This window comes from Mercenaria mercenaria, chromosome 2 (assembly GCF_021730395.1).
Source record: "Mercenaria mercenaria strain notata chromosome 2, MADL_Memer_1, whole genome shotgun sequence".
Lineage (NCBI taxonomy): Eukaryota > Metazoa > Mollusca > Bivalvia > Venerida > Veneridae > Mercenaria > Mercenaria mercenaria.
The window spans coordinates 34,265,762-34,288,571 of NC_069362.1; the positions used below are offsets into that span (position 1 = coordinate 34,265,762).

The following is a 22,810-nucleotide window of genomic DNA, read 5'->3' on the forward strand; positions in this document are numbered from 1 at the left end:
ACTGGCGGTAATCTCACGTGATCTCTTGAATCGGCGTTATCTTAGTAAAAACAAACATCGGCGAGCATGGAGTTACAATTTGTACCTTTAAAACTACATTTAAAATACATGTTAGCTTCTAAAACAACTTTAGTTTAATGTGAAATAGCCTTAAGACACAAAGTACACGTTTCTTACCATCAAAAGAAGCGTGTTCATACGGTGATAATTAATTTACCGATGAATAATTGCTTTTGCATACAAAATGGCGCGTGGAGAAAGCGTCACTTCTGGTAAACGAGATCTCATTCAGTTATCACGGAATGTTGGCGAGATTTGCTCTATATGCCTTTTAAGTTGCCGATCTATTTATTTTTATAGCTCTTTGTAATATCTTATATACCATCAAAGATATTTACTTCAAACTTGGAACACTTGTTTATTATAACATGTACGTGTAGGCAAGAGTACATAACCCACATGTCAAGTATTTTTGCTGAATTATGACCCTTTTTGGACTGGGAAATTGGTTCAGATTTTGTACAAGTCCGTGTTTTGTAAAATTTATTTGACATGTGGTTTTGAAACTTTGAGCACTTGTTTATTAAACAGTCTCTACCTGTAGGCAAGAGTACATAACACTGTCAAGTATTTTGGTTGAATTATGGGCCCTTTTTGGACTTGGAAATTGGTTCAGATTGTTTTATCAAAACTATTTGACATGTGGCTATGGAACACAATGCCATATAGTGCAAGACTTATCCAAAACCACAAATACAGGTACATTGTCTTATTAGTCCCCTACTGGTTGAAAACCAGTTTTGGGGACTATAGGAATGCTCTTTTCCGTCATTCCGTCTTTCCGTCATTCCGTCATTCTGTCATTCCGTCATTCCGTCCGTCCGCAATTTCGTGTCCGGTCCATAACTCTGTCATCCATGAAGGGATTTTAATATTACTTGGCACAAATGTTCCCCATGATGAGACGACGTGTCATGCGCAAAACCCGGACTCGTAGCTCAAAGGTCAAGGTCACAATAGGAGGTCAAAGGTCAACAGGGCTTTTTTCCTGTCCGGTCCACAACTCGCCCATCTTTGAAGGAACTTTAGTATTACTTGGCACAAATGTTCCCCATGATGAGATGATGTGTCATGCACAAATCCCGGACCCCTAGCTCAAAGGTCAAGGTCACAATTGGAGGTCAAAGGTCAACAGGGCTTTTTTCCTGTCCGGTCCATAACTCTCCCATCCATGAAGAGATTTTAATATTACTTGGCACAAATGTTCCCCATGAGGAGACGACGTGTCATGCGCAAAACCTGGACCCCTAACTTAAAGGTCAAGGTCACAATTGGAGGTCAAAGGTCAACAAGGCTTTTTTCCTGTCCGGTCCATAACTCTCCCATCTATGAAGGGATTTTAATATTACTTGGCACAAATGTACCTCATAATAAGACGATGTGTCATGCACAACTTTCAGACCCCTAGCTCAAAGGTCAAGGTCACACTTAGCAGTCAAATGTTAACATAGCATGAACAGGGCCTGTTTCGTGTCCGGTCCATAACTCTGACATTCATTAAGGGATTTTAATATCACTTAGCACAAGTGTTCCCCATGATGAGACGACGTGTCATGCGCAAATCCCGGACCCCTAGCTCAAAGGTCAAGGTCACAATTGGGTGTCAAAGGTCAACAGAGTTTTTTTCCTGTCCCGTCCATAACTCTGCCATCCATGAAGGGATTTTAATATTACTTGGCACAAATGTTTCCCATGATGAGACGATGTGTCATGCGCAAACCCAGTACCCTAGCTTAAAGGTCAAGGTCACACTTTGAGATCAAAGGTCAAGAGGATTTTTTTCCTGTCCGGTCTATAACTTTGTCATGCAAAGCAGGATTTAGATATCAGTTGGCACAAATATTCCCCTGGATGAGACAACATGTCATGCGCAAGAACCAGTTCCCTAGCTCTAAGGTCAAGGTCATATTTAGAGGTCAAAGGTCAAATTCAAGAATGACTTTGTACGGACATTTCTTCTTCATGCATGGAGGGATTTTGATGTAACTTGGACCAAATGTTCAACACCATGAGGCACCCTTGTTTTTAGAATTACATCCCTTTGTTTTACTATAAATAGATTTTATTGTAACTTTTTTATTACTGGCGGTAGAGAAAAATCGAGACCACTTTTCTGTGGTACAGCATGCATGTTACATCCAATTTTTAGGTGTATTTTGACCTATCTCTACCTGGTAAAGAGTTTCTTGTGGACTTATGTTATTATTATTATTATTATTATTATTATTATTATTATTATTATTATTTTTTTTTTTTTTTTTTTTTTTTTTAAAGTTTTTTAAAGATTAATTTCCCTTTGTTTGTTACTATAAATAACTTACATGATAACATTTTTATAATCAGCCCAAAGAATTCAATATGAAAACAACTGTGGGTTTTTATATATGCACATTTTAATCCAAGTGTGTTGTTATAATGTTATAACATATTGTATATGAAGTACAAAATTGTTTATACATCATTGACAGATATCAGTTCATCATGTTATACTGCAGTAGAAAAAATTAGGTGCCTTCCAGTAGGGGACTTTGTATTGCATGGCAATACTTCATTCACTTGTTTTTCTTCTTTTGTATGAAAATCTCTGGTAATATTTTGTCCCCATACTTTCATCAATTCTTCGATTAGTCGGCGTCAACAGACAGCTCTTGTTTCTCATGGACATACCATGTTAAATACCGAAGATAATGCACAAATCACACTTCACTAACAATAAAGCAACATAAAATCACTATAAAAAGTTAAATCCACAAGCCATTTTATGAAGACTCCCAAATTCTTGAAAGGTAGTCTTAGTCTGATCAGAGCTGGTTCACCTGACTGTGCAGGCCTGGGATTGATCAGGTTTTTTTGTTGCCAGAATTTCCCTATATAACTCCATCGAAAATGGGGATTTCAGGTTTGAGAATTTTTTGATTTCTGACTGAATCCCAGGCCTGTGTGAAAAAAACAAAGCATGTATAAATATTTTTGTTCCTTTCACCATATCCTGCACAACATAAAGTGGGAGGAACTAAAAAATACACCATTGTAGAATTAAATATTTTTTCTGGTGTTCATGCATGTGCCAGGTATAAACTCGGCTAAATCAAAAGCACACTGAATAACGCCAATGATGGATATAAATGGGAAAAGAGTCAAAACCACACAATATGTTATATATACATATTAATATTGCACATTCTTGCATATTACAGCAAAACTAATGAATGTATTGCACATTTCGAAAGTACTTCCTGGTTCAGATGACAAGAGAAGACAACTATCACAGTGTTAGTCACTATTTGTCCTTTTAAAGTACTGATTGCAATTAACTGCCAGTTTAAATGTTACCTTCATCAACTGATGTTTCAACTGCCAACAATCACTAGGAACACTCTAAATTAACTTGGAAGTAACAGTTTTAAAACTCGAAAAAAATTAAGTGGCTACTTCTGAGCACTACTTTTATGGCAAGGATGCAGTTTCAGTTAAGCAATTCACATAATTATCAGCCAAGGAATGTCATCAAGCTGCTGTATCGAAGAACCTATTTATCATTTCCTCGACATCTTCCACAGTGTATTTTATATACTTGTCGAGATTCTTTGTAAAATTCATTCTCTTGTACTTATCACGGAATATTTTGTAGGCAGGAATGATAAATTCTATATTGTCTTTCTTCAATGAAGATCGTAACTCCTGATCTGGAATGGCATAACCTTTCTGTGTACGCAGGATTTCCTCCAGCTCCTTGTTAAAGCCCTGCAGCAAACAAATGTACATGATGTAGATTTTTTCTGAATTTAAAAATATCAGCTGTTATAAAATAAACTAACATAATTACTTTGAACAATAAAAATCATATGGCAAATAAACCTGAAAAAAAAATGGTAAGAGAAATCTATGCAAGGACAGGTATAACCCCTGTTCTGATGCATATTACAGAATACTGAAATTTCATTTTTTTGTACAAATATTTGGGCCGTTCCATGACAAAACTTGTATAAGTGACCAAAAAAATCGAAATTCAGGAAACAAAATGTTCACGAAGAATGTTCTTTTCACTTTCAAATCTGAAAATTTTAAGAAATTATCTTCACTATTTCAAGACTTAAAATGCTTTTAAATAAGTCACTGAAGGCATTTAGAGATGTCGTGTAAAGAACATCATGAAACCAGTATGATGTTGTCGTACATGCTGTGTATTTTTCATGTCATTTATGCAACAATTATGTGTATCAGTAACCAAACATTTTACATTTGAATATTTAGAAGCAGTTCAAAATGATTTAACTGAAAAAAAGGGTATTTTCGGTTTCATCACAGGGCCTTTATCTATACACCTCTTCATCTTAAGGTGCATGGAATTTCGGTTGCCATGACAACAAAAATAACATCTATTTGTAAAATACTCAACAGAGAGAGCATAATATCTATGGATCTCAGGGTCGTGAATTCGAGCCCTGGGTGAGGCGTATGTTTTCCATGACGATTTGATAAAAGACATTGAGTCTGAAATCATTCGTCCTCCATCTCTGATTCATGTGGGGAAGTTGGCAGTTACTTGCGGACAACAGATTTGTACTGGTACAGAATCCAGGAACACTGGTTACGTTAACTGCCGCTGTTACATAACTGAAATTCTGTTGGAAAAACGGCGTTAAACCCAGAACAACAACATATTTGTTAAATATGATGGAATCTGATTTGTCCTAGATAACTGAATAACAATATACTAGTTTCTGTGTAAACATACCAAAAACAGTGATTTTCCAGTATTTTAAACTATTTGTTATGCAATAATTATATGATGTCACTAACACAGGTTTTCTCCTGGAACGTCTCATTTATATACTGTTTGTGTTTCATTTCTGTACATTCCATTTAAAACCTAGTCTAAGAATATCTGGGTCAGCCCTCCATGTTCCATAACTAGTTCTTTAAAATACCGACACATCAGATTTCATCAACACTTTAAGATGCTAAATTTTCATTCTGCCTTATTCTTATCAAATGAATAATGTGTTTCACAAACTTCTACTCGAAGAAAGGTATACGTATTTTCAACAGTACAGGTGCAACAGAAGTTACAGTAACTTGAATTTTAGCAATTCAAAGTGTAAATCCAGCCCTAAGATACTTACTGTAAATTTATCCTTTATATTCTGTTTTTCTTTATCTTTTAACTGAAATGAAAAGCAGATGCAAAAGATAGTAGCCATAGGAAATTATATACATACAGGAACAAGAGAGCAAAACTATTCTAGTTAATGAAAAGACTAGTTGCCAATCTTCTCAATTTTTACTAGTTTAGGAGTCGTAACACCAGATCAACAAAGACTATCCAACTGGTTATCAAACTTTGCCAAGATAATATGCCCATTGATATTTTGACTAAGTTTGGTGAAGAACATACACGCACATGCCAAATTTTATCAAATTCCATCAAACTGTTTCAGAGAATAAAAATGTGGTCTGAAAGACAGACATACTGCGGTTGAAGTCCTCGCCAGAAGGGGACAAACAAGAACTAACCTTGGCATCAGGATTGGCCATTCTCTGTGAGGACATTGGTTCATTCATCTCCAGTATAAAATGCATTACTCGACTCCAACTGTAACACAAACAGGATATAGTGTACGTAAATAACATTAAGTTATTGTCATCGTCATCTACCCAAAGCAAAATACCACAATATAAACAAATCACAGTAAGCTTTACAGATTTAATTATATGACTCGCAAATGGCAAACCACTAATGGCACATGCCAGTACATTATGAAAGAAAAACTTTAATGGTGTATATATATATATATATATATATATATATATATATATATACACATACACACACAGTCGAACTTTGTTTACTTGAACACTACAGGACCGACAAAATTTGTTCAAGTTACTGAACAATTTATTTGACACAGGAATTTTGCTGGGACCTGACAATGAATTCAAGTAAAGGGTGGTGTTTAAGTTATCTAAGTTCAAGTGAATGCAGTTTCACTGTATTTATATTCAACAAGAGGGCCATAATGGCCCTATATCACTCACCTGTTATCATTGCACTTCAGGACAAGAAGGTTAAAAAATCGTTATCAAGATCAATCAAAAGAATCATGAGATATGTCAAAATACACCTAAAAATTGGAGGTACCATCCACAGAAAAGTGGTCTCCGTTTTTCCTTATGGCCAATAATAAACAAGAGGACCATGATGGTCCTGAATCGCTCACCTGTTCCTACATGACCCAGTTTTGAGTATGATGCCATTTTTTTCTATTATTTGACATAGTGACCTAGTTTTTGAGCTCATGTGACCCAGTTTTGAACTTGACCTAGATATCATCAAGATAAAAATTCTGACCAATTTTCATGAAGATCCATTGAAAAATATGGCCTCTAGAGAGGTCACAAGGTTTTTCTATTATTTGACCTATTGACTTAGTTTTCAAAGGTACGTGACCCTGTTTTGAACTTGACCTAGATATCATCAAGGTGAACATTCTCACTAACTTTCATGAAGATCTCATGAAAAAATATGGCCTCTAGAGAGGTCACAAGGTTTTTCTATTTTTATACCTACTGGCCTAGTTTTTGATCGCATGTGACCCAGTTTCGAAACTGACCTAGATATCATCAAGTTGAACATCCAGACCAATTTTCATGAAGATCCATTGAAAAATATGGCCTCTAAAGAGGTCAAAAGATTTTTCTAATTTTAGACCTACTGACCTAGTTTTTGACCGCAGTTGACCCAGTTTCAAACTTGACCTAGATATCATCAAGACGAACATTCAGACCAATTTTCATACAGATCCCATGAAAAGGAAGGCCTCTAGAGAGGTCACAAGGTTTTTTTATTATTTGACCTACTGACCTAGTTTTTGAAGGAACGTGACCCAGTTTCAAATCTGACCTAGATATCATCAAGGTGAACATTCTGACCAATTTTCATGAAGATCCATTCAAGGGTATGGCCTCTAGAGAGGTCTCAAGGTTTTTCTATTTAAGACCTACTGACCTAGTTTTTGACCGCAGTTGACCCAGTTTCAAACCTGACCTATATATCATCAAAATAAACATTCAGACCAACTTTCATACAGATCCCATGAAAAATATGGCCTCTAGAGAGGTCACAAGGTTTTTTCATTATTTGACCTACTGACCTACTTTTTGAAGGCACGTGACCCAGTTTCGAACTTGACCTAGATATCATCAAGATGAACAATCTGACCAATTCTTATAAATATCCATTCACAAGTATCGCCTCTAGAGAGATCACAAGGTTTATCTATTTTTAGACCTACTGACCTAGTTTTTGATCGCACGTGACCCAGTTTCGAACTTGACCTAGATATCATCAAGATGAACACTCAGACCAACTTTCATACAGATCCCATGAAAAATATGGCCTTTAGAGAGGTCACAAGGTTTTTCTATTTTTAGACCTACTGACCTAGTTTTTGATGGCACGTGACCCATTTTCAAACTTGACCTAGAAATCATCAAGGTGAACATTCTGACCAATTTTCATGAAGATCTTGTGAAAAATATGGCCTCTAGAGAGGTCACAAGGTTTTCTATTTTTAGACCTACTGACCTAGTTTTTGATCGCACGTGACCCAGTTTCGAACTTGACCTAGATATCATCAAGATGAACATTCTGACCAATTTTCATAAAGACCCCATGAAAAATGTGACCTCTAGAGTGGTCACAAGCAAAAGTTTACACACGGACGGACAGACGACGGACGCTGCGCGATCACAAAAGCTCACCTTGTCACTTTGTGACAGGTGAGCTAAGAAGTTACTAAATAAGCTATTTATAGTAACATAAAATAAAGTAACCCCTGGGGCGGGGCCAATTTGACCCTGGTGGGTCAAGATTTGAAAAATCTTTTGTAGAGGTCCACTAGACAATGCTACATGTAAAATATCTAAGCTCTTCTGGTTTATTTTTAGAAAATTTTGAAGATATTTCTATGTACAATCAAGTAACTTCATGGGGCAGGGTCAATATGACCCCAGGGGACATAATTTGAACAAATTATGTAGAAGTCTACCAGGCAATGCTACATGTCAAATATCTAAGACCTAGGCCTTGTGGTTTATTTTTAGAATTTATTTTAAGATTTTCCTATGTGAAATCAAGTGACCCCCTGGGGCAGGGTCAATTTTAACCCGGGGGACATGATTTGAATAAATTTAGTAGAGGTCCACTAGGCAATGCTACAAGTGAAATATCTAAGCTCTAGGCCTTCAGGTTTATTTTTAGAATTTTTTTGAAGATTTTCCCATGTAAAATGAAGTGACCCCTGGGGTGGGGTCAATTTTGACCCAGGGGGTCATGATTTGAACAAATTCTGTAGAAGTCTACTAGGCAATGCTGCATGTGAAATATCTAAGCTCTAGGCCTTCAGGTTTATTTTTAGAAATTTTTTGAAGACTTCCCTATGTAAGATCAATTGACCCCTAGGGCGGGGTCAATTTTGACCCCCAGGTCATGATTTGAACAACTTTAGTAGAGGTCTACTAGATAATGCTACATGTCAAATATCTAAGCTCTAGGGCTTCCTGTTTTTGAGAAGAAGATTTTTTAAGGTTTTCCTATGTAAAATCAAGTGACCCCTGGGGCGGGGTCAATCTTGATCCCGGGGTCATGATTTGAACAATTTTAGTAGAGGTCCACTAGGCAATGCTACATGTCAAATATCTAAGCTCTAGGGCTTCCGGTTTTTCAGAAGAAGATTTTTTAAGATTTTCCTATGTAAAATCAAGTGACCCCTGGGGCGGGGTCAATTTTGACCCCGGGGTCATGATTTGAACAAATTTGGTAGAGATCCACTAGGCAATGCTTCACACCAAATATCTAAGCTCTAGGGCTTCTGGTTTTTGAGAAGATTTTTAAAGTTTTTCCTTTTGGTTGCCATGGCAACCAGAGTTCTGCATGGAATTCAATTCTTTGAACAATTTTGAAAGGGGGCCACCCAAGGATCATTCCTGTGAAGTTTGGTGTAATTCTGCCCAGTGGTTTTCAAGAAGAAGATTTTTTTAGAAATTGTTGACAGACGACGGACTACGCACGACGGACATCAAGCGGTCACAATAGCTGACTAACTCGGTCATATCAAAAGTACTGAAACATAAAAACAAGCCTGGAAATTGTATAAAACAAATATAAGGATAACAAACTCTGTGTACTACCTTTGTGAATAAGCTTTTTTCTGGTCCATAATCTGTTCTTCATAGAACATCTCTACATCTTTGTTCCACTTGTGTATGAGGTCTATCAACCCGGACCTAGAAAAATAGTACACATTGTATCAAATACAGGCCATGTACTATGTAAATATGAGAAAGCATTTAGTGCATATAGTACTATGTAAATATGACAAAACAATTTGTGCATATTGTTCAATGTAAATCTGAGAAAGTATGTACTGCAAAAATAATAAAAGGACTATGTAAGTATGAGAAAGAGTTTAGTGCATATAGTACTATGTAAATGTGAGATAGCATTTGGCGTATACATTTACATGCCATATAAGCAATATAAATACACCAGCAAAATGTACAACTGTAGACAGTTTCACTTCATTAAAAATATCTGGTATACAAATGCTTAATTTTGTAGTTTCCATAAATCTTGCAGTGTTTAAAAAAAATATCATTGGTACAGCTATTTCTATAGAATCACATCAGTCCAATTACAAAGCATACATATGGATCATGTAAAGTCAGTATGAAAAGTTCTTCCTAAACAAAAGAAATTGATCAACAAGAGACTGGAATAGAGACATGTGGAGGTCAATAAACTAGATAGACATGAATAGCCACTGAATACTTCTCAATAACTGTTTGTAACAGAATTTCATACATCTGACAACACAGAGTGACAGACAAACAATCAGACAAAAGACATTGCTTAAGAAGTCCTGGTAATCTATCATTTTGTTGTTTAATAGCCACTTTTTTCATTTTCAAAGTGTCTATACACTGACAAACCTTCTTAATGACTTCAGTATATAGTTGAAGTTGTTCAGCATGAAGATAGGTTTAAGGTAGGGATCACTGTATGTTTCAGCCTTGTTGCTCAAATTCAGACCTAATGCAGACAACACCTTTGCTGAAATTAACAAGAAGAACATGTTAGTGGTTTTCTCCTGCAAAAAATAATACAAATATCACATATACCATTTCATTACTCTATTTGAAACATCTAATTGTAAACCCTAAAGCCATTTACACTCAACGTTTCAAAGTGTAGTTATTCAACAGCAAAATTAAAGCGCATGTCTCCCACAACTGCCTAATCATCTAAATAGTAAGTCAGTCTTTATATACTGCTTACCTTATCCATAATGTGCATGCGCTTTCTTGACACCAAAAGGATGGCATTACTACTAGTAGTATAGGTGCCAGTTTAGGGGTAAAACTGCCAAGAAATCGAGTGTTTTTGTTAAATCAAGGGCCATAATTCCAAACTGCCTAGGCCAATTTGGCTAGTTATAGAACTTGGCCCAGTACTAATAGGCAGACACATTTTGCTGAAGTTTGGTGAAGATCGGATAAGAAATATTTGATTTAGAGTGCGGACAAGCTTTGTGACAGATAGACAGATACACACACACAAACACACAGACACAGACTGGTGTAAATCAAAATGTCTCTCACACCACTGTGTGGTCGGAGACATAAATAGTATTCCATCATGATTTTCATATTACAAAATTCAAAAAAAAATAGGCAGAAAAGAAAACTTACTACAATAGTCTGCCAGCTTTAATCGACTTTTCCTGTCATCAACAGCTTCACTTGGTGCTGCCTGCTCACCTGCAGTAGTATAAGGAGAGGTTTTATACTTTTTAGCAAAGGTTAGACATACTAAACATTTCAACATTAAGGGAACATTCCACCTTTATGTACTAAAATTCTTATTAGAAAGTGGCAACATGATACTTTGAGAAACTAAACGAGAAGTATGTTGATGACAGCACTGAATAAAATATGAAATGAATTTACTTCACATTAATGTTTAACACAGAACTGAATGTGTAATGAATCTACTTCACATGAAAGCTTTACACTGAACAGAATGTGAAATGAACTTACTTCACATTGTTATTATTATTTATTATTATACCAGATTTATATGAAATTTTTACACTAAACAGAATTTGTAATGAACTTACTTCACATGAAAGCCTTACACTGAACAGAATGTGTAATGAACTTACTTCACATGAAAGCCTTACACTAAACAGAATGTGTAATGAACTTACTTCACATGAAAGTCTAACACTAAACAGAATGTGTAATGAACTTACATCACATGAAAGTTAAAGTTTTACAATGAACAGAATGTGCAATGAACTCACTTCACACATATGTTTTACAACAAACAGAATGTGTAATGAACCTACTTCATATGAAAGTTTTACACTGAACAGAATGTGTAATTAACTTACTTCACATGAAAGCCTAACACTAAACAGAATGTGTAATGAACTTACATCACATGAAAGTTTTACAATGAACAGAATGTGTAATGAATTTACTTCACACATATGTTTTACAATGAACAGAATGTGTAATGAACCTACTTCATATGAAAGTTTTACACTGAACAGAATGTGTAATCAACTTACTTCACATGAAAGCCTAACACTAAACAGAATGTGTAATGAACTTACATCACATGAAAGTTTTACAATGAACAGAATGTGTACTGAATTTACTTCACACATATGTTTTACAATGAACAGAATGTGTAATGAACCTACTTCATATGAAAGTTTTACATTGAAAAGAATGTGCAATGTATTTACTTCACATGAATGTTTTACATTGAACAGAATGTGTAATGAACTTATTTCACATGAAAGTTTTACACTGGACAAAATTTACAATGAATTTACTTCACATTAAAGTTTTACATTGAATAATATATTGAACTTACTTCACATGGCAATGTTACATCTCTAATTATCAAATACACCACACACTCTTTAACATACTCAGAAAAAAGTATTACATAGCTACATTGTTCAGCTGTGTATTGTATATATTATCATCACAAGATTTTGCAAGGGCTTTTATGGTGAGTTCCGTACAGACTTAAAGCAAGAATAGAGATGACATATAATTGTCCAACATAAAATGAAAACTTACAAGTAAAAATGACAATCATGAAACAGTCAAAAAGAAACTGAACGGTTTTATGTTTAAATAAGAAAACTAGAGCTCTGCTGATTGAGATACATTTATTATTCTGTGAAAGGAACACAATGGTGTCAACTGTAATCACATACATGTATTGTATAAACTACATTTTTAAAATCAGTCTATAATGGATCAGTCTATAATGGATCAGTCCAATAAACCTGATGTACAGCAGTATATTTGATTTTTATCTTAAATTCATTGGAAACCACAAATTATTTAGACAATATTAAGCAATAGTGTCTTACTACTTTTTCTAGATATTAAAGATTTAGAATGACAAAGCTTGTGAAGGGAAATATATCATGCCAATGTTTATAATCAAGCAAAAATTCTTGTTTAAAATTTTGTGACTACAAAGTGTACAGGTATACGGATATGACATAATTTAGATGAGAATGAATATCATATTCTACGATGTGAAACCAGAATGGCATGCTATCACTAATGAAACTTTGCACTATGTATCCGAGAGCACACACACTCTATGTGAAGCAGTTCTTGTGTAAAATCATAAAGGAAATACAATCATGTGTTAGACACCAGAAGTATTACCACTTGACTGCTCAAACATTGATCCAAAATTGAAAACTAGTGCTTGGATATTCTTGCAATCTGATCCTTAAACACAGAAATCCACATGAATTTAACAATGTTTAATATGTATATATGATAGAGACAGCATACAATTCTACAGGTGATGTGACATCAACTATTCTTTTACAGCAATACTAACCTTAATAATGACAAGCCAAGATTCTTTAAATGGGAAAAATCTCAGTGGATGTTCACTAGCTATATATAGTATAAAGATCTGCTACAGATGTTGACCTTTCTACATGCTTCAAACAGATCATTGGAGACAAAACTCTTCTCTGTTTATTTTTTGAAGGACTTTTTCTGTTGATATCACATCTTGAAATCTTAGTCCAGACACCTTTTATCAACTATTTCCAAAAATGTTGTTATATTTGAAATTTCACTCAATGAATTATGATAAAATAGCTCTCAAAGACTTCTAATTGACTGCTTCCAATCTATAAGAGATCAAATACCAAATCATCTTTCAAATTATCTTCAAGTTTCTATTTAAATTCATTCTTTCCACAAAGCAAGTTGCTGAAAGAATGTTTAATCAAGGAGTGTTGGGTGAAATTCAAGCAATTTTCTTCAAATTCAAGTATGTACTTTTCAATATTTCTTTTAAGCTTTTGGTGAGTTTTTTAATGAGAGGTACCAAGTTTAAGGACTTTTCAATGTCTGTGCAAACCCTGTTTAAACCATCATTGGCAACACTCAATACCTATTAACCCAGACAATGCATGATGAATTTTTTATTTTTTTATTTGTTTTTTGGTTGGGTTCAACGTCGCACCGACACATTTTAGGTCATATGGTGACTTTCCAGCTTTGATGGTGGAGGAAGACCCCATGTGCCCCTCCATGCATTATTTCATCACAAGCGGGCACCTGGGTAGAACCACCAACCTTCCGTAAGCCAGCTGGATGGCTTCCTCACATGAAGAATTCAACGCCCCAAGTGAGGCTCGAACCCACATCGATGAGGGGCAAGTGATTTGAAGTCAGCGACCTTAACCACTCGGCCACGGAGGCCCCATGCATGATGAAAATATATTTCAAGTAAGTCCAAAGTAATAACAGGCTGGGATTGAATATAAGGGGGAAATCATGTGCAGTTAAACATGTGCTGTAATTGCATTCATACGGATTGGGTTTCAGCATGGGGGCATTTATGTTTTGACTAAACTAGGCTTTATTTCAAGCAAATGATTTTAATTACAGTATAATATCATGGGTTTGTTGGTACACGTAATAATTTTGGCAGGAAAATTTTTATGGCAAATGTATCCAACATACATTTGCTTCAGTTAGATTAAATGCTAGAGTTTTTATCTTTTGAACATTCCATACACTGTAAAGGATCTAAGACTCAGAAAGTCAATTCTATCTGTATTCAAGATTTATCTGATAACAGCAAAAATGTCATATTGGTTTAAGCAATGTAGATAAAATTCTAGCACTTCAATCATACTGGCCTTACCATGACTTTTTGTACTTTGGAGAACTGTTGTATTGCAAACAAAGTAATTAACATATATCTAACAGTTGAAAGTGTCACTCTGTTATGCTTTGCTTTTTTTAACCAATCACAAAATGAGTAAATAATGTCACTTCAAAAATCTCAAGATTTTGTAAGTCTAGCAGTAAAACTAATGCTACATGTGTGCAAAAAATATGGCATTCAATAAATTTTCATTAAAACAAAATAAAGCATAAAACAAAACAAAAACAAAAACAAAGAAACAAATATAAACAGAAACTAGATATGTGTCCACAGGACACAAGTGCCACACACTCCTGTCACTGGACATGGTTTTTAAGATATATGCAATACAAACTTTCTAGCACTCTTTGTATATTTTACCCTGAGCCAAGAACCATAAATCTGGCCTAGCCGAGAGAAATCCCAAACAGAACACCAGGTGTGCAATTTCACATGCTATATAACAATCCCCTAATGGTTTATGACTCTAAGTTGAATACTTTTTGAGATACAAGTGGTACAAACTTGTATGCCCTTTATGCATATTTCTGACTATCAAGGGCCACAACTCTGGTCTGACTGACAGAAATCTGGAACAAAATCCCAGGTGCACAATTTCACATGCTGAATAATTATTCCAATGATGTTTTATTACCCAACAGGGGCTTGAAGCTCTATCAATAGATATATGCATTACCATACCCCAACCACTAATATACTATGAAATTTCTTTCTCTTTGAAATGGTGTATCATAGAAAGAAATCCAACGTCATTTGCCTTCAAAAGCGCCGTTTAAAAAATTGAATTGAGCCGTGAAGTTGACAACCTGGATCTCTTTCAGAGATCTACGATCTTTTCAAGAGATCTAACATCTCTTCAAGAGATCTAACCTGCATAATTTTTATTATGTATTTTATTGATTGAGCTTCAGACACCTGTGATTACCCTAGGTCAAATTCTTCATATGAGTGTGACATCCCAATTAAAACATCCAGTGCATAACTTCAAGAGCTGAGTAACAATCATGTGAGTTGATGACTGGATCAAATACTTTTTCAGGTTTGCACAACACAAATTTGGATGGACAGACAGACGGACAAGGGCAACTCTAAAGGCTCCCCCGAAAAAAACTGGGAGGGGTACAAAAATTAGAAGTTTAATGTGAATTCACAATTTACAAGTAACTAAATCAAGAAAGCACACAAACAAAATCTATGAAAATGTTTTGTTTTTTTTTCCTGATACCTGCCTCTACTGTTATTCTCATATAGAACATATTCCTAACATGCAGTAACATCAAGTAGACCAATGTCTATCACTATATCACTATTTTAAACATTAATCATTCCTGGTGTATAATTTTATAAAAAATCTATTTGAGGCTCCGCAACAAGAAATAAAATCACAGAAAATGGAAGGTATGTTACCTCAATAATACTAAAACTTAAATACTCCCTTTCAAATAACATACAATGTTTCCTTTTAAACATCAACATTATAACTGATTTGCTATAAAACATGTAACTACGACAAAATTATTTATTTCATACTGAAACATTTTACTAAAGAAATGAACAACTATTCTATGGCATCATGTAACAATGAGGCAGATATCATGTCATGTTAAGGTAGTTCTGCACGTTTGGATCGAAATATATTCTACAATGTAGAATTTGATTAAACTCTTGATTTTTCAAAGCTTCAGAATATACCTAGAAAATTCAGCAAATAAAAAAGGTAGGGTCGTGTGCTTGATTTTTCGCCAGACTGATTTGAAAAATATGGACCTCATGCAATTTTTCATAATGGGAGTCTATGGGAAAATCATAACTTTCATAACATTTTCGCGAATAGAATTTTTTCTACAATGTAGATTTTGATGAAACTTCTCACAATTGTGAATAAAGGCATGACCTATAATTTGATGAAATAAAATGTATAGGTCCGTGAGCTTATTTTCAAGATCTTTGACCATGATTAAAGTGAACCGGACATTTCACGCTAATTTTAAGACATTATTTTGAATTATTTAACGTGTCATTTGTTTAAATACCATATTTTGACTTTAGAAATATAGCAACAGTGCCATTGTAATAAATTTACTCACAGTTTGGGTTTAATTCATAAAATGGTTTTCATTCCCGTAGGCCGAATCCAGGCTTTACTCTGTTTTCCGGATAAATGACGTCACGTCATCACTTCCGGTTTATCAAATGTGCAGAACTACCTTAATGTCCCATACAATATTATGCTCCAGTGTAGAGAATACACCTACCATGCATAAGTAACATAGCTCCAGCTGTCTCCACATAGTCCTGTAGCTGTTCCATGAACACCATTGTCTGTAATATACACAAATAACTGAAGATTTAACATGATCAGCCACCAGGGACAAAACAAGGGCTGCCAAACGACAGCAAAGCTCTACTTTTCAAAAAACCTTGTCACCTAAAAAAATTAAAATATTGAAAAATAGACATAAGCAAGTACAACAGGGACAACATTTTCGAGTCATAGATTTCCCTCTCTTAAGATGATTAATGAGTTAATTGAAAACACCAAAACAATGCAATATTAGTGAGGAGTATAACTATGTGAAAACAGAGTTACTGGACATCAGCACAATGAATGAGAGTGTTAAGTTTCGATCCATTCCCACAAGTGGTTATTGAGGTACCGGCTTACAAAAAAAAACATAGCCAAAAATTGCTAAGTACATAAAGAGGCATAAATTTATAACAAGAGCACCGCCTTGCGGGTGCTGACGCTCATCTGATTTTTTTTGTGTAATAGAAATATTGTCCTACCCATGATTTTCTAAGTCCAAAAAGGGCCATCATTCTTGCAAAAAGCAGGATAGAGTTATGTTTCTTGATGTACAGTGTCCACTTATGATGGTGAAAAACTGTTGCAAGTTTTAAAGCAATAGCTTTGATAGTTTATGAGAAAAGTTGACTTAAACATAATACTCAACCAAGAAAATGATTTTCTAAGTCCAAAAGGGGCAATAATTATTGCAAAAAGCAGGATGGAGTTATGTTGCTTGCTGTACAGGGTCAGCTTATGATGGTGAACAAGTGTTGCAAGTTTCAAAGCAATAGCTTTGATAGTTTAAGAGAAAAAGTTGACCTAAACATAAAACTTAACCAAGAAATCTGATATTTTCTAAGTCCAAAAGGGGCCATAAATCTTGCAAAAAGCAGGACGGAGTTATGTTTCTTACTGTACAGGGTCAACTTATGATGGTGAACAAGTATTGCAAGTTTTAAAGCAATAGCTTTGAAAGTTTAGGATAAAAGCTGACCTAAACATAAAACTTAACCAAGAAATCTGATATTTTCTAAGTACAAAAGGGGCCATAAATCTTGCAAAAAGCAAAATGGAGTTATGTTTCTTGCTATACAGGGTCAGCTTATGATGGTGAACAAGTATTCCAAGTTTCAAAGCAATAGCTTTGATAGTTTAGGAGAAAAGCTGACCTAAACATAAAACTTAACCAGGCAACGCCGACGCAGACGCCGACGCCGACAACCGCTCAAGTGATGACAATAACTCATCATTTTTTTTCAAAAAATCAGATGAGCTAAAAATCAAAAACAGAGTTATGGGACCTTATTCCTAATTAAGGCATGCTATTTCAGAGTAGACTCCATGGCATATGTAAAAAAATATAGAGAAATTAAGGCTCTTCCCCATTGCAGCTATGTAGCTTTAATAAAAAAAAAAAAAAACAATTTGAAGAGATTTGGTAGAGGGTCACCCTAGGACCATTGTTGTCAAAGAGTTTTGAAAATTAACCAGCAGTTTCAGAAGAGATTTTCAAGGTTTCTATAAATCTATATAAGGAAAACTAGCTCCTCCAAGTGCCCCTGTTTATTCATATATTTTTTTTAAACAGAATGATTTGAAGGAATTTTGTTATAGAGGGTCTCATAAAGGAACACTGTTGTGATTCTTCTTTTTTTTTTTTTTTTGAAAATCAGACCAGTGGGTTTGAAGGAAAAAAATCAAAGTGTTCTATAAAGCCTAAGGGGGAAAACAACCCCATCCCTTGCAAGTATTGTTTGTTCAGGAAACATTAATTTACTTGAAGGAATAAAGTAGAGGGTCACCCAAGGAACAATGCTGTCAAATTATTTGGAACTAGATCAGCTGTTTCAGGAGATTTTCAAAGATCTCCATCATGTCATTAAGTGGAAAACTAGCCATACCTCCTTGCAGCTATATTTTTTAATGAATTAGAATGATTTGAAGGAATTTGGTCTCTTTAGGAACACTGCCATTAAATTATTGTGAAAAGTGATCAGTAGTATTTAAGAAGGAGAATTTCAGTGTTTTCCATATAGAAAAACACTAACACCACCTCTTGGCTGCCATGTTTTTGGACAGAACAGAATGACTTAAATGAATTAGATAAATGGTCATGCAAGGAAAACTGATGTGAACTAATTTCAGAACTGGGCCTGCATTTTCTGAGGAGAAGATCTTTTCTTTTCTTTTTTTTTTTAGTTGCCATGGCAACCTGAATTCTGCATGGATGACCTGATTTTAGGAATCTGAAAGAAGACCATCCAAGGAACATTCTTGTGAAATTTGGTTGAAATTGGCTCAATATGGAAGGAAATGTTCTTTAACTTAATTGTGTACGACAGAGGATGGATGGACAGATGGATGACTGGCATCCATCGATCCTTAAAGCTCACCATGAGACATTTTAATTCCTATAAATCCCAATAATAAGAATAAATGATGAAGCTGACTCACATGATTTGTAAGTTCATGTACAGTGCCATCTCTAGGCATATTGGAGGCCTTGTCCGGATCATTCTTTATATTGTCTATAAACTCCTCCAATGCTTTTGCACCCTGAAATTTACATGTAAATGTATCACTGACTAAAGAGTGGTTGAGATTTCATGTGTACTGGTATGAGGTGTACGATTTCTATTAGATACTTCAATAGATTAAACAGATTCAACATTTACTTAAAACTCGACCAGATCCATATCTGGAAGTACACATTAAAAGAAAAACATTATAAAAGTTTTTCAGTTAATATTATCATATGCATTTTCTGACTCCGTAATATATTATACTAATGTGCAAAGACACTCATATTGTATCCATTACAAAATGAAACAAACAAACAACTTCAATACATGAAGACATGACAAACTGCCTACACAGGTGTAACTGTGTAACATTCTCTGGCATGCTCCGGAACACTTTACATAAATTATAAAACTTGTTCTCCAAATCAGTATATAGAACAAGAGGACCATGATGGTCCTGAATTGCTCACCTGTCCCCACATGACCCAGTTTTAAACTGAGTATGATGTCGTTTTTTTTTTATTATTTGACATTGTGACCTAGTTTTTGAGCTCATGTGACCCAGTGTTGAATTTGACCTAGATATCAAGATAAAAATTCTAACCAATTTTCATGAAGATCCACTGAAAAATATGGCCTCTAGAGAGGTCACAAGATTTTTTATTATTTGACCTACTGACCTAGTTATTGAAGGCATGTGACCCAGTTTCGAAATTGACCTAGATATCATCAAGGTGAACATTCTGACCAATTTTCATGAAAATCCATTCAAAAGTATGGCCTCTAGAGAGGTCACAAGGTTTTTCTATTTTAAGACCTACTGACCTAGTTTTTGACTGCAGCTGACCCAGTTTCAAACCTGACCTAGATATCATCAAGATGAACATTCAGACCATTTTTCATATAGATCCCATGAAAAATATGGCCTCTAGAGAGGTCACAAGGCTTTTTGTTATTTGACCTACTGACCTAGTTATTTAAAACACGTGACCAAGTTTCGAACAAGACCTAGATATCATCAAGGTGAACATTCTGACTTATTTTCATGAAGATCCATTGAAAAGTATGGCCTCTAGAGAGGTCACAAGGTTTTTCTATTTTTAGACCTACTGACCTAGTTTTTGACCGCAGTTGAACCAGTTTCGAACTTGATCTAGATATCATCAAGATAAAAATTCTGACCAATTTTCATACAGATCCCATGAAAAGTATGGCCTCTAGAGAGGTCACACGTTTTTTTTGTTATTTGACCTACTGACCTAGTTATTGATGGCATGTGACCCAGTTTCGAACTTGATCTAGATATCATCAAGATGAACATTCTGACCAATTTTCATGAAGATCCATTCACAAGTATAGCCTCTAGAGAGGTCACAAGGTTTTTCTATTTTAAGACCTACTGATTTAGTTTTTGACCGCAGTTGACTCAGTTTCGAGCTTGACCTAGATATCATCAAGATGAACATTCAGACCAACTTTCATACAGATCCCATGAAAAATATGGCCTCTAGAGAGGTCACAAGGTTTTTTTTATTATTTGACCTACTGGCCTAGTTTTTGATGGCACGTGACCCAGTTTTGAACTTGACCTAGATATCATCAAGGTGAACATTCTGAATGACTTTCATGAAGATCCTTTGAAAAGTATGGCCTCTAGAGAGGTCACAAGGTTTTTCTATTTTTAGACCTACTGACCTAGTTTTTGATCACAGTTGACCCAGTTTCGAACTTAACCTAGATAACATCAAAATCAACATTCTGACTAACTTTCAAAAAGATCCCATGAAAAATGTGACCTCTAGAAAATGTGACCTCTAGAATTGTCACTTTGTGACATGTGAGCTAAAAACAACAACCATAATAGAGTTATTTAACTCGGAAATGGATCATATAATACTAGAAGACAAAACAGAGAAGATTCAGCATATTTCAAGCTGCTATACTTACCGTGCTACCTAATGTTGACAACAATGAAGCAAGTTTAGCTCTTGTAGGTGCTTGGCAACCCTAAAAGTATTAAGATGAACCAATAACAGTAATAATATAATACTAAACTGCCATTTTTTCTCCATTTCTTAAACCATCTTCCTGTATATCATGAAAAAGATCTTATCAATATGAACACTCCATTTAGCACTAAACCTTGCTCAGTCTCAAAACTCTTGCTTACTCAGGTAAAAATACTGCTAAAAATTCACAGATATAGTCATTATATATTGTCAATATTACTAGTGATATCTAGAAATTCAACTTTTATAACAGCTATAATACTGCTGGTAAGGGATAGATAGTACACCAGTGTATTATTGCAATCTACCAGTCAGCAATTTATTATATACAATTTAGGTAGTGAGAGAGATATTTTAACATCAATAGTACTAGTGACATCAATTATCAATTTTGAAAAAAATTGTCAAGTTTACGTATTACTGGTAAAATATATAAATACAACTACTGTTAGAATAGGTGCTTACCTCTAGATTACGATCAAACTCTGGTTTAATTGATCGCAGATGTTTAACTACAGGAAATATAGAGAGTACAGAACTAAATTCATGACGACCAATACTCTTTCTTGAATATGCTGCCAGAGTCTGAAATAGAAATAATAACAGTTGTGAAAATAAATATGACTGAAATCAGAACTTTCTGAAGAAATTAAAATAAAGTGGTTATAATACGTTTTTGCTCAACATTTTGTTTCTATGAATAGATTTTTTTCTATACCGTATTTTTTAAGTGCTACTTATAACTAAGACATTGATACTAGAATAGACAAGTATGAAGTATAAATGAATACCTCTCCTTCGTTGACTACACTTTCCAACCCAGGTTGTACAATATTATCATACACAGATCTCTGGTACTTCTCTGGAACTATCTGAACAAGCAGTTGTAATTCACTCTGAAAGAATACATAAACATGTAATAGGGGTCATCTACTCTGCATGTCCAATCATCCTACGAAGTTTCAACATTCCTGGTCAAATGGTTCTCAAGTTATTGATCAGAAACGTTTTTCCATGTTCAGGCCCCTGTGACCTTGATCTTTGATGGTGTGACCCCAAAAACAATAAGGGTCAACTACGCCATAAGTCCTATTCTATGAATCTTGGAAGGAATGTTAATCTTGATGGCCTCAAGGTCCAGTTTGAATATGGGTCATGTAGGATCAAAAACTAGGTCACCAGGTCAAATCAAAGGAAAAGCTAGTTAACACTGTAGAGGCTACATTTATGACCATATCTTAATGAAACTTGGTCAGAATGTTGATTTTGATGAACTATAGGTCAAGTTCAAAGCTGGGTCAGGTGGGGTCAAAAACTAGGTCACCAGGTCAAATCAAAGGAAAAGCTTGTTAACACTCTAGAGGCCATATTTATGATTTTATCTTCATGAAACTTAGTCAGAATGTTAATCTTGATGATCTTTAGGTCAAGTTCGAATCTGGGTCATGTGGGGTCAAAAAACTTGGTCATCATGTCAAATCAAAGGAAAAGCTAGTTAACACTTTACAAACCACATTTATGACCATATCTTAATGAAACTTTGTCAGAATGTTAATCTTGATGATCTTTAGGTCAAAAGGTCAGGTGAGCGATACAGGGCCTTCATGGCCCTCTTGTTTTATTTTCATACAGC

At 34.9% G+C, this 22,810-nt stretch overlaps 1 protein-coding gene across 1 annotated transcript in view; it reads right to left on the minus strand.

Annotated features, from left to right (window-relative positions):
• Nucleotides 1-3,213: 3,213 nt before the first annotated feature.
• The window catches only part of LOC123563682 (exocyst complex component 7-like), a 32,703-nt gene continuing 13,106 nt past the window's right edge, over nt 3,214-22,810 (minus strand). The window contains exons 9-19 of the mRNA XM_053534741.1: nt 21,969-22,073; nt 21,643-21,762; nt 21,116-21,175; nt 19,101-19,202; nt 16,612-16,678; nt 10,813-10,881; nt 10,054-10,174; nt 9,253-9,348; nt 5,578-5,656; nt 5,187-5,228; nt 3,214-3,804 (exon numbers count right to left, since the gene is read on the minus strand). Coding sequence (XP_053390716.1) covers nt 3,568-3,804; nt 5,187-5,228; nt 5,578-5,656; nt 9,253-9,348; nt 10,054-10,174; nt 10,813-10,881; nt 16,612-16,678; nt 19,101-19,202; nt 21,116-21,175; nt 21,643-21,762; nt 21,969-22,073 — 1,098 coding nt within the window. The 3' untranslated portion in view covers nt 3,214-3,567. The remainder of the gene's footprint in view (nt 3,805-5,186; nt 5,229-5,577; nt 5,657-9,252; nt 9,349-10,053; nt 10,175-10,812; nt 10,882-16,611; nt 16,679-19,100; nt 19,203-21,115; nt 21,176-21,642; nt 21,763-21,968; nt 22,074-22,810) is intronic.